General features: G+C 39.1%; 1 protein-coding gene across 11 annotated transcripts in view; it reads left to right on the top strand.

Annotated features, from left to right (window-relative positions):
- The first annotated feature begins 1,245 nt into the window (after window positions 1-1,245).
- The window catches only part of LOC108598627 (CUGBP Elav-like family member 4), a 138,059-nt gene continuing 126,341 nt past the window's right edge, over window positions 1,246-12,963 (top strand). For 7 of the 11 annotated variants that reach the window (XM_033293638.1, XM_033293636.1, XM_033293632.1 and 4 more), the window contains exon 1: window positions 1,301-1,360. In XM_033293638.1, the coding sequence (XP_033149529.1) occupies window positions 1,301-1,360 (60 nt within the window). Of the gene's footprint in view, window positions 1,361-12,963 lie in introns of all 11 variants that reach the window. The other 4 variants (XM_033293637.1, XM_033293635.1, XM_033293629.1 and 1 more) reach the window with 1 other exon arrangement.

The raw sequence follows: 12,963 nt of genomic DNA, 5'->3' as shown, positions 1-12,963 counted from the left end.
AACAGCGGAATTGTTTCATGCTCGCAGCACACGAAAATATTTTCAAATTTTCAATAATTCAACTGGCAGTACCAAAATTCAATTGAACAACAACCAAATAAAATTCTCATTGAATTTGAATATTTTGATGCCAGACCATAATTTCATTTCCAGCGACTTTTATTGAAATATTTGCAGCCCAAAACTAAATTTCTGCATGTGCTCTCAATTTCAACAAATACGTTTACGTTGTTTTTGACTGTTTGAATCTTTCAGACACGTTAATTGTATGAATGCATTGCTCTCTAAACGATTTTGGCTCAAAGCAATTTTGTGCTTTTGCTACGCACTGCTGCTCGCGATATATTATTATATTTATTTTTTTCTAGTTGTTGCCAATCGGTTTATGAGCACTTTGATGAACTGCCACACAAATGGTGTATATTGTATATAAGCTGCAAATCGAATATTTTTGTATAGTGTGCAGCAGAGAAATTTAAAAGTTATTGGTTATAAGTTTATTTATAGACAATGTTCGATTAGCTTGTGACTGAGAGTTCTAAAATATTTGTAAATACAATGTGTAACATTTTGAAAAGTGCTTTTAAAAATGCTGTAGCTATAGAAATTATTCTCAAAGTTAAAAAATTGCAATTTCCAAAAACAAATTCAAATTCAAAATTTTATCACTCCAAAATTTATTTGAGATTATAAACTCAGATAAGCTTTTCCAAAATTGCGCTCATGTGTTTTGATGAGCACACACATGCAGCTTTTCACATTTCCAAGCAATTAACCACTAGATATTATCGAAAATCAAATACAAAGCTTTTTAAAAGCATTTACCGAATGTGTATTGAACAATGAAACAAAAATAACAATAATAATAATCATGTCATATACATTTTTAGAAAACGCAACACAGTTATAGCACAGAAATTTATAGAAACGCGTGTGTTTAAATACTGGAAAGTACAGATAAGATAAATTATATACACGCACAGCAAGCGTGCATAAACGTTTTACAACTAACATTGGAGAACAAACACAGTTACCAAGCAACTCAAGTGCAAAGGAAACAAATCAAAATATAAAGGAATACAAAGCAAAAGTGTTAAAATTAAATTTACAACTAATACAAGTTAAAAAGAAGGCGCTACAGCTTGAGCAAACAAAAAACCTAGAAGCAAACAAATATATATATATATATATATATATTTATATATGTATATATATAAATATATATAATAAGCAACAATACTAGAATTGTTATAGAATTATTTCTCGCAAAGGCGCAACGTTCAAAAGCAAATCGTTCCATATGGTTCATATTATTGAATTGGTCGGCCAGCCGAAGGTTGAGTTTGCTCAACAAGTTACTGTGAGTATATATGAAAAAAAAAAAAAAAATAAAACACACATACATACAAACATATATAATTCGAGTGTATGCCGAAAATGGAGAGCAAATGAATTTTTATACACGTAGAACACACAGACTGTGCAAAAAAAAAAATGATAATAAATCTTGTGTCTGTAGTCACGTAATGACAACTTAATACAAATACATGTGTATGTGCTTGTGCGTCTGTCTGTGTGTGTGTGTGTGTGATACCCGCAAAAAATACGAAAATTCATTTGCACACACACAAACGCACTTTTTATTATGTTGTTCCCAGTGCGTTTCAATTTTTTGTTTTGCCTCTTGCTCCAACATATTTTGACAATTAATCATTCCTGAGCTTTGTGTTGTGGGGAGTTCCAAAAAAATATATGAAAATCACCGCCATGTCTCGCTGTCTGTTCTTTGTCGCTTTGTGTAGGTCAATGTGACTTGTTATCCTCGCTGTATCAATGTGTGTGTGTGTGTATTTGGGTGCTGCTTTGTATTTTGACCATTAATGCCGCGCAATTTTATAGAGAGAACAGCTGTAGTGTCTGCAAATTTGTTTTGCTGTTTTTCTCAGTAATATTGATCTGAATTGGCATTAAATTTGAGTCCAATGTGTGCTATGAATTTAATATAGTCTGTTAAAGTTAAGCATTTTTTTTTTGTCTTAGAAGTTGTTCCTTTTAAAGCTTAGAAGCTGTAAAATAATCACGTTTATTGCCGTAAATGCGAGGCTTTCAAAAGTTGGCTTTATAAAAGTTTAGTGTCTAAGAAAATACGAAGAAAATTCAAAATTTAATATTCCACATTTCCTTGTATACATGCAATTTGTAATTGGATTTATTTAAGTGCTGAAGCTATCAAACTTTTTTCTCAATATATATTACACATCTTTTAAATTTAAACATTAAACATATTACATACGTGATATTATGTAAGTTTCCAGACGACAGTAAACTTAAAGAAATTATATAAATAAATAGCTTGAAATTCTATTATCAATCCAAGCTAAAGTTTATTTAAGTTTTACAATTTTCTTTTATCAAATTCATAAGAACCTGAAATTTTAAATATACGAAGTGGAAGAGCTATTTGAAGCTTTATAAGTTTTCTGCATCGTTTATACAAATCTACGAAGAACAAATTAAAGCACATTAAATCTTTTACTTTGTACAGTGATTGCTGCCTATTTGCAACTCTTTCACATTATTGACAGCAGCCATATGGCTATTGCTATCTATTGATCCATTTGACTGTGGTCTTGTCATGTTCAAGGATTTTTCTCCAATTTATAAGGATTTTCTTAAAGTTGACACAACAGAAAAAAAATTACAGGAGCATAAAAAAAATTGTCGAAACTTAAATTCTAATCGGATTTACATACTCGTAGTCTCTCTCGCTCTCGTTGAAAATTGTCGCACTGTTTCACTTTCAGCTGACTGCTTTATCAGTGTGTAAGTGTATGTGTGTGTGTGTATGTATGTGTGTGTGTGTTTTGTTACTGTTGTTATTGTCTGCTTGTCACCCTCTTTCTTGATTTTATTACAACGCCAACGCGGCAGTCTGTTTAGTTGGCTCTGTCTCTGGGACTATTGCGTAAATTTCATTGTGTATTTCACTTTTATGGTGGTTGCTTGGGCGGGGTGGTTGGGTGGGTGGGTGGCACACCTGGAGCGTATTTTGGGTGGTAGCTGCTGGGACAATGGGGCGCGGACGCAGGCGGTACGTGCGTGCGTTGCTGCCAGCGTCAACGCTGTTCTTTGTTGTCCTTTGTGCGTGCGCTCGCCTCAGTGTGTGTGTGTGTGTGTGTGTGTGTGTGTGCCTTACTTTTATCCTTGCCACATGGGGATGTTCCATGTTCTATTGCGTTTACTTATTCTAATGATGACACATGCGTTCTGAGTGCTCTACACTTGGTTTACTTATTGGGTTATGTTTGTAGTTGTTGCTCCTGTTGTTGTTATTGTCCTCTGCTGTCCGCTCATACGCAATCTCTGCTTGTTTCTCTCTCTCTCTCTCTCTCTCTCTATGTCTCTTTCTCTCTCTGGGTGGCGCTCTCTTGGCCGTTCGGCACATTGTAGTTCAATATTTTTACGCCACTTGTTTTGAATTTTTCTACATTTTTCGCATCCTTTTTATGCTGTCATTGTCAGAGCTATTGTTGCTGTTGTTGTCTGCATTACGTGCGCGCTAAGTTGCTCGTTAAATGCTTAAGTGGAGCAGAGTCGTTGACACACTTTTCACGCTGCCCCAATGCAGTTCCTATGACTCACACTAAAAGACAGACAACCAGACAACAGCAGCAGCAACAGCAGCAACAGCAACAGCAGCAGGAGCAGCAGCAGCAGCAGCAACAGCAACAGCAACAGCAGAGAGTGTAATACGAGGGTTAGCTAGTCGAACTGCTTTTAAAGTTTTCTTTGCGTTTACGAGCAACTTTTCTTGCATTGTTGTGTGCTGCATGCAATTGTTAAGCTTGTTGTCCTGGCGCACAGGATACTTAAACTAAAAAAAACTTTGATAGCAGCTAAACAGCATTCAAGTTTCTGACAGTGTAAATAAAGATATTCAGCTGGAAAATTGCTGCAAGCAGCAGATAACACAAGCTCTTCAGTTGTCTTCAAACTTTGCAATCGACTACTAAATGCAATGCGGGCAAAATTCTTCATCTATTTCTATTTCCATAAACATGCCAGCTCTAATTTCACACCGAGTCTCCACGTAATGCCTTCATGCATTCATTGCCCATGTAGTCAGTGCCCTGCTACAATATTTATGTTTATTAGCCAGGCAATTTGCTACGACTTGGGCAATTATGCAGCCAACAAAAGGCGTTGGCGCTTTTCAATATTTATGCCAACGGGCTGGTTCAACTGGCTGTGGCTGTGGCTGTGGCTTTGGCTCTTCTGGGGGCACTAATAATATGTAAATGCTTGCCGGCTTACAAAACAGTAGTTAAAAGCATAACAGCGAACCGCAAGCCTGTTATTATTATTGTTGCATACGTCAAGGCGTTTTTCCATTGTTTTCTCAACTAACTTACAGGGCATGTAATTTAATAGCACACTAGCCCATGCTCAAGCGCATACAATATGTCTAACTGTGTGACTTCTCTATGCATGTGTGTGTGTGTGTGTGTGCTTGACTGTGACAGGCGCTGTTGACGCGCCTCAGGTGGGAGCTCTCAAGTATGTCAACAGGCAAATTACGCCCAAGGACTGAAGACAAAGGAGTTGGCACAGGCCTGGGACCAGGCGTCAGTGATTAGTGAATGTGAATGCTTGTGTGGCCAAGTTAGGTAAAGTGTCTTGCCCCACCCACAGTACCTTGGAGTGTTGCAATTATGAAATTTACCGTTTAATTTTATGACTATGCAAAGTATGTGCAGGAAAATACTAAAGCTGCTTATTTATTTGATTTGAATTGAATACAGTTTTCTTATGAATAAATGTGCCACATCGTTTAACTCTTCCAGTCCTTAACTCTTAAAAGAACATTAAATTCCATAGTCCACATTAAATAAATAAAAATACACAAATGCCGCTTTAGCTGTTCTATAAAATCTGCAATATTTTCATTTTACATAGACAGCATTTCCTTTTGTTATCTTCTATATGTGTTTACATGAAGCTGCTTCAAATACCTTTGTACCAGACAGTAAATTATTCCAGCGTTTTTATTAATTTGTAGGCCACGCGACTCGCTCGTTGCTTGGAGGTGACATTTTTATAGCTTTGTTAACAGGCGCAAGTTTTCCACGTTAGTTTGTCTGTTTGTTGAATCCAACCCTCGGCAGTAGCAGCAGCAGCAGTGTTACTTTTTTTTTGTTTTGCTTGGGTTGTTTAGCGTTGATTATGCTTTGTGCTGCTGCTGCTGCCTGGGGGCTAGAGAAAAAACTCACCCTCTGGTATCTGTTACTGTCACTGAATCGAGCTGTCAAGTTGCCGCCTTCTTATCGCAAAAGAACGCATAGAGGAGCGCGGGGCATTAAAATTACTTGCGTGATTAGCGCACACCCCCGAGCATGAGAGTCTACCTCGCTCTAGTCACCCAGCCAGCCAGCCAGCCCGTCAGCCAGACAGTCAGCTAGGCTAGTTTTATCTATGGCTGCCTGCCTTAATTGTGGGTCTTCCATTTGTCTATCGATTGAATTCGATTACGATTGCTGAGTTCGGGCCAGCAGCTAATGAGGCAACTTCAAAGAGCTGCACAGCTCATTAGGCGCACAGCTATAGCTGTTGCTCGATATATAGTCATATGCCGTCTATAATTTCATGAGCTTTTAAGCAGTTAGGCTTTGCATTTAATCGTTTGCCTCTTGCTATTTGCCACTCCATTGTTTTGTTTGGTTTTTGTTTATTGCTACAGACGCTTCAAAAATAGCTGCACCAATGTAAACAAAAGCGCAAAAAGAAAAAACACCAACAAATTGTTGATGTTTTTTTTTTTCTTCTTCTGACCAGCAGCAGCTGCGTGCGTCATGTGTACAAATTTTCCAGATGCTCTATCTATCACTTTCTCTCTCTCTCTCTCGCTCTCTCACGCTTTGGCACGCTCTCTCTCTGAGCTCTATTACAAACAGATTTTCTCTTTGCACTCATTGTACATATTTTCTTGCTGCATCTGGCAGCGTTTTTGCCATTTTTAGTATATATACTGAATTGGTTTTTATTTTTTGGTTTGGCATAATTTTTAATGGCTTTTGCTAAAGTGCAAAACCGCATAAAGTGGCCTTTTTTGTTTGGATTGTAACGCTTTGGTTTCCTGCTTTTGATTTGTGTGTTGTTTGCTACTCTCTCTCTCTCTCTCGCTCTCTCTCTCCCTATCTCCCCTTCTCTCTACAATGCCATAAAATTTCTGTTTATTTATGTGGCACAACAAAACGCTTTTGGAGCAAATCTGAATACATGGATTCAATTTTATTTCATTTTTCACTTGCTATACTATATTAAAGCTAATATTAAGTTAATTGCTTTGTTTAGTCAGCTGGGGCAACTCAAATACCAAAGGTAAATGAATTGAAGAATTTGAAGACCTTTGATGTGAAGTTAATAGCTAATGCCATCTACGTCTTGTTTAGAAAGCATTGAATATACTTGAATTGGCCCCTAAATTATAGAGGGTCTCACCCTTAGTTCGTCCGATAATGTTATGGAAATAAGTGAAGAACAATTATTTGTGGTTTGAGTCTTCATTCTTCGTGTTGCATGTGGCTTCCTCTTTTGTCACTTATTAACTTCAATTTGAGTTTGAATATAATTTACCTACTCTCCACGAAACTTTTACCAACAAAGAAGCTCAAGTAGCCATTCTAACTGGGTAATAAATCAAACAAATTATGTTTTGTCTGCAAGGCAAAAGTAAAATATTTACATTTACATGGCATGTTGTCGGTTGTTGTTGTTTTTCTTTTTCGGTTAGTGAGAAGCCAAACAAACCGCTAATTGTCGATAAACAACCAATAAAATACAAATTTCCCAAAAGCATTTATCAAAAATAATATAAATAATAATAACAATAAGCTAGCGCACACACACACACACTCACGCATAATGTGAAAAAATTTCACATAGAGGGTTGGCGATAAATAAAATGGCAAAAGGAAACTTTAGCAGGCGCTGACGATGGTGCGAGCGACAACAGCAAAGTGTATGGAAAATAGTGTTTGACAGCTCATAAAAAATAATGTCGTATTCATTAAGGTATGCGTTGCCATTCACTCGCTCGCAGTCGCAGTGTGTGTGGCAACTTGTTGTTGTTGTTGTTGTTGCTGCTGCTGTTGTACCAAAGGTTGTTGCAGGGGTTGCCAAAAGCGAAATTCATTTTATTTACGACAGGAAGCAGTCAGAAGCAACAACAGCAAAAGCAAAAGCAAAAGCACTTCAAACGCACGCATGCAAACATAAAGTGTCATGGCTGGGGTGAGGAGATGAGTGGAGTGGAGTGGAGTGGAGTGGGAAAAACAGCAACAGGCTTTGTATCAGGTGTTTTCCACCAAAAAACCATTTAATTGAAATGCAGCCAACACAAAAAGCAAATAAAAAACACACAGCTCAAGCAAATGCCATTGACAATGTCAAGCTGCTAACTCTCTGTCTGTCTTGCTTTATGAGGGGCAAAACAATATTTGTAGCTTGTGCTTATAACAAGTGCCACTAGACATAAAATGCGTCGTTGTTGTTGGTGTTTTTTTTAGGTTTGCGTGCCAAAGTTAGTTGAAGTTGTGGCTCTGGGTAAACAGTTGCCACCATTGCTGGCTTGCATGCAAATTGTTTCCATTTGGGGGTGAGTGTTGTCGCGCCCTTAGCACGAGATCTATATGTTTTACAAGGTGTTATGGCTTATGTACATTTAATTGAGACTTATTAGGTAGTGAAGTGCCAACTTTTAGTTGCTTGGTAATAAATAAATATTGTTGTTGATAGTGTTGTTAGCAGTAGTTTTGGAATCCAAAGTGGCCACGACGCGTGCTAATAATTGCGGCCTGACAACGACAACAATCAATCCAATTTAATGCATATCAAGCTTTGAGAGATTTTCCATAGCCAGACCGGAGTGGCTCAAAATGATTTTTGTTAAGCCTGTAACGGTGTAGAAGAAAAGGAAAGCACCCCACTTAGGAGGCGACTTCTGAGCAATCTATCGGAATGTTTTGAAACAAGAGCCAACTGCTCAATAGAGATTACGCAGTAATACAAAGGGCCAAATCTGACCTAAGTGGCAGAATATAATATATCGATTCTCCCCATAATAAACTTTTTCTTTTTCTGTAATTTTATATTCCTAACATTTAAAACCCATCATTTAAATCAACGCTCTGCTCAACATTTGATCTTTGATACAAAAGGTTCGATATTTTATTTTAATACATATTATCTCTGCTCATAACAAATGTTTACTTTGAGCATTTGCGTCCCTGCATTAAATATATGCTGCTTTTAGTTTGAGTCTGAGCTTGGCTAAAGCTTCAATCTCTCTTTGGGTTTTTGGCCCACTATGCCAAACACATTAAGATAAATGATGCATATGCATTTCACTGTCTACGTCTATCTGTAGCTCTAACTGTAGCTGAAAGATACATGCAGCATGTATTTTTTATACACTCTCCATCTAACAACATCTTTATGCTTTGACAAAATGTATGACATTTGCATACCCAGCCACCTACCTGACTCCCCCGGTCCGTTGTCCCGGCACACTAACAGCATCTGGTTCTCTTGGCCCCAGCCTCAGCTGCTGCAGCACTTTGCTGGATATTTTTTCCCTTGAAAAATGCAAGCGAAGCCAACGAACTGTAACTGGACGTCGTTTTCATCAATATCAATGGGCGATTTGGGCGGCCGGGGCAACGTGCCACAGAGCCACGTTGAATGTTGCAACTTGCAACATATGCGAACTGCCTGCGTGCCACAGCCAGCCAGCCAGCCAGCCAGCCAGCCAGCCAGCCAGCCAGCCAGCCCAGCCAGCAGTAGCACTAGCACATGCCCCGTAGCAAAGAGTGGGGGCAGCATCGCATATAGTGCGGACAGCAGCAGCGCGCAATACAACGCATCATTTTTATTGTTTGCCGGCGAACAGCAACATAACGGCAACAACAGCAACAACAACAACAACAACAACAACAACAACAACAACATCAACATCAACAACAACAAGTGCAACTGGCAACTGACGACGACGTCTATTGAAAATAGAAAGCAAATGCTGAAAGGCAGCTACTGTAGGGGGAGGCTGCCAATGTATGTGCGAGGAGCAGGCGAATCTCTCTACGCCGTAACGTGCTTTTGTATTTTTGCACCAAAAATAGAAGAAAAAACTTAAAAAAACAAAACACAAAAAAATCGAATGCGCGCATTGAAGTGGCGGTGTCTAATGTAGCTGAAGTTGTTGCATCTTATGAGGCTACGGGGAGCTTAGAAAATATTTAAGAACAAATAGTTGCCAAGCATAGTGATAAACAGATTTGTATGGGACATGGCTTAAGCTTAAAATAAATATTGAATCGAATGTTACTTGTTAACTATAAACTAAGCATAACATAAAAAGCTGCTTGTATGTATTCATATAATAATTTTTATAAATAGTACAATATTTCTAATATGAAATTTTAGTATAATTCTATACTTTGATTTATTAATACACAAAATGTATTATAAAAATAGATTTATTTAATTATGAATGTAAGAATGTAACAAATGAAAATTTTATTATAAATCAACCAAAGTAGTTCGGATTTTTTGCAGTGTGCTGATTCCCACTCACGATGTCTTGCACCCTTCACAGTTTTCAATTTTCTACTACACTTGACACTTGCAGCTTTGCTGGCCTTAGCACTACAAAATTGCCTTTAATTTAACGGTACACGCGCACGCACTGTCGCCAGCGCTGCTGCCGCCAAATCGTCACTAATATGCCACTGCCACCTTGTGCGTAGCGTAGCGTACCGTGGGCAACGTGCCACAAAGTAATTCGCAGCATAGCAGAGCGACTAAGAAGTGTGGCATGGCTTGGCTTAATAACTGCCTCACATGTGTCCATGTGTGGCAAGTGGCAGGTTGCATGCAAATCCTGGACACAATGCACTAGCACTAGCACTAGCTCCTCCCCCTAGAATTGCTGCCTAGCCTCGTTTACGGCACTCGGCCAGCAGTCGGCTTGCAGTCAGCGCATATTGCTTTTTTATTTTATTTTATGTTGTTGCCGCCTTTAGACATGTTTTTTTTTTTGCGTTTTGTTGCAAGTTTGTGTAACTATTTTCCATGCGCATGGGCACAAAAGGCACCACCAGCTGGCAAGGCCTGGCAGTATAACCAACCAGAACGAGCAGCTATTTATTTGTGCTTGCCACTCGCTGGCCTGCTGAGATTTGGCAGCAGACTTTGGTGAGACTCTAAGATGCTTGATTTTTGGGTTTCTCATGAACTTATGAATAATACGAGTGCATTGAGTGCGAACTACTTTAGATACTTTGGCTTTAATTGCCCGCAGTCATAAACGGATTGATGGCCAACTGTCAATCGCAAAGCTGCTCGCCGAAGTCAGTGCCTAAACCAGTCTATAGCCTCTGCTTGGATTGAAAGTTGTGCCAGCAGCATAGGGAATGAAAGAAAAAGCAGCAGCAGAAGCAGCAGTGGCGGCGGCAAAAGCAAAGAAAGAAATGAAACTTTTTAATGATGTAAAGTACAAAGTTTTGTGTCTTGTCGCTGGTGCGCAAGTAACTTGAGTAAACTTTGAGTTATGCCTTAGATGTGTGAGTGAGTGAGCGAGTGAGAGAGAGAGAGAGAGAGAGAGAGGCGTACGCGAAAGACGACCTCAAAAGCGACCAGTTCAACTTGGGACTACATCCTTTTAAGCTAAATGTATCGATCGTTTGCCAAGTGTCGTCTGTTTAGCAGCCTTTGACTGGTATTTTGTCGTTTGTTAAAAGTTTTCAACACTCTGTTTTATTATGACACACGCGACGCGACGCCGCGTGGGGCAGAGCGCAAATTAGAGCGACTGTGTGGTGTGTGGGCTGTGGGGTGGGGCAAGTGGAGCGCAGTGCCTAATGGCTGAGAGTATGGGCGCTAATAAAATGCCAATTTGCTGCATTGAATGCCGACTTTATTGGCCGCCATTACAACTCGTACGCATAAAAAGCCGGCCACGATTGCGACTACGCACCCCAAAAACGAGTTGAAAGGGTCTCCACACATATGTGTCTGTGTGTGTGTGTGTGAGTGTGTGTGTTTTAAGACATTTTATGACGGCACCATTTACACGCATAAAATATGCATGATAAACTTTGTTGTTGCAATAAATCAGCATCAGTTTGAACGGCGGCAGAGGCTTGAAAAAGTGCGGCAATGCTTCCGCTTTGGCCTGATGTGATTACAAAAACGTTAAAAGTTTAACATTGTATGTGTGTGCGTATATTTATGGCATTTGCCATGAACATAAAGCGCTGCGTGACCCAACTATAAACCTTTTTGGCAAGCATAAGGCATAGGGGGGAAGTCGTATCTAAACTAAAATTGCATTTGGTCGCTTTTACGAGCATATAATGCATTTAGCACATGTACGTAGTTTAATCTCATTGATTAAAAAACATTATGCAAAGCTCATAAACATCCAGCCGTAAGCTTTAACTTGCTTGCTTTTAAAAATGTTGCATAAGTGAAGGCGCCAAACTACTTAAACTGTCATTAGACTTTTGTTGTGACTATTGAACCAAAAACTTTGTGTATGTTCGTTTGTTTTTTTATTGTCAAATAGAAGACAATGCAAAACAGCAACGCTATTATAAATTGGCCGCCAAACACTTCACAGATACACAAACTTTTGTAGGTGCAAGTGGAGACAAAAGAGCGAAGGAAGACAGTGCACTGTGGAGTAGAAAAGTGTCTAGCAAGTCTGTTTTGTCATTGTGTTTTGATGACGCTTTTGTTGCCTGCGCATGCATAAAATATTTATGCAACAAAAAACAAAAATAAGGAAAGCATTACATTCGAGTCGCTTGCCACTCGCTTCGTGCCGCTTTATGTGCGTGCAACTTTTCACACTCAAATGAAATTACGTACAACAAAAAAAAAATGGGAATAAAGAAAGTCCCGCAAAGTTTGCTACTTAAATGTAGCGTTTTCATTTTTTCTCTCTTCTCGCCTGCACTTTATCAGGGCTCGCTGCACGCTCGATTGCTGCCATACGGCGTGAGGCAAGAAAGTTTTTCATTAATAACGATTTTCCATTAACTATCGATTGATTTTGCAAGCCAACAGCATCCAAACCGAAACGCACTTCAGACAATGCCTGCAAACGGCAGCAGCAGCAGCAGCAGTCGTAGTAGTAACAACAACAACTACCGCACTCGAGTCTATTTAAAACGTAAACAACAATAAGAGCAGCATAGTGCGACGTGTGGTGGGAGGCGCCAAGGGCATGCAAGCGGCTCATAACCGTCGACAACGCCACCGCCGTCGACAGGAAAAACTCATAGAAAACTTTTTCTTTTACACTTGGCGCGTTCTCGCGTGCAAGTACCGCCTCCCTCTCGGCTGTCCTCTCGCCAAGGGACGGGCCTAATGCAGGCAGCGCTTAGCTCGACGGCAGGAGCAAGTTTTTAATTTTTTATCGTGTCGGCAAGGTATGCAAGGGTTTTGTTTTTTGCACTTGCTCTAAGTACTTTAAATGTTTGGAGCAACAAATTTATAAATACTGTACTAGTTTTATTTTCATTTCTTCTTAAATATGCGTAGCTCAACAATTATACAAAAGATTCAGATTTAAAAACTGATTTTCAAAATAAAAATTATAGAAATATTTAATATAAGTATTGATTCTTAATAATATTTTCCACACATATCGAAGGGCATAGCTGCTTCGTCATCATTGAGCCTTGCAAAAATTTGATTACCTTGTTGTTGTGTTTTTTGTAGCCTGCATTACGTATACGCAGCTTGTGCTGCTGTGTTTATGATTGTTGCTGTTGTTCTTGCTGATGCTGTTGTGTTCGTCTATTATGTGTATTGCCTTTTGTGTAGGTCGTCGGCTCTGCGATGCTTTTTTTTTTGGGTGTATTTTTATATGGCAATGCTTGCGTTACCAATATATATAAA

Source organism: Drosophila busckii, chromosome 3L (assembly GCF_011750605.1).
Source record: "Drosophila busckii strain San Diego stock center, stock number 13000-0081.31 chromosome 3L, ASM1175060v1, whole genome shotgun sequence".
Classification (NCBI taxonomy): Eukaryota; Metazoa; Arthropoda; class Insecta; order Diptera; family Drosophilidae; genus Drosophila; species Drosophila busckii.
Note: the sequence above shows the minus strand (reverse complement) of the source record. Positions and strands in the feature narration are given on the sequence as shown.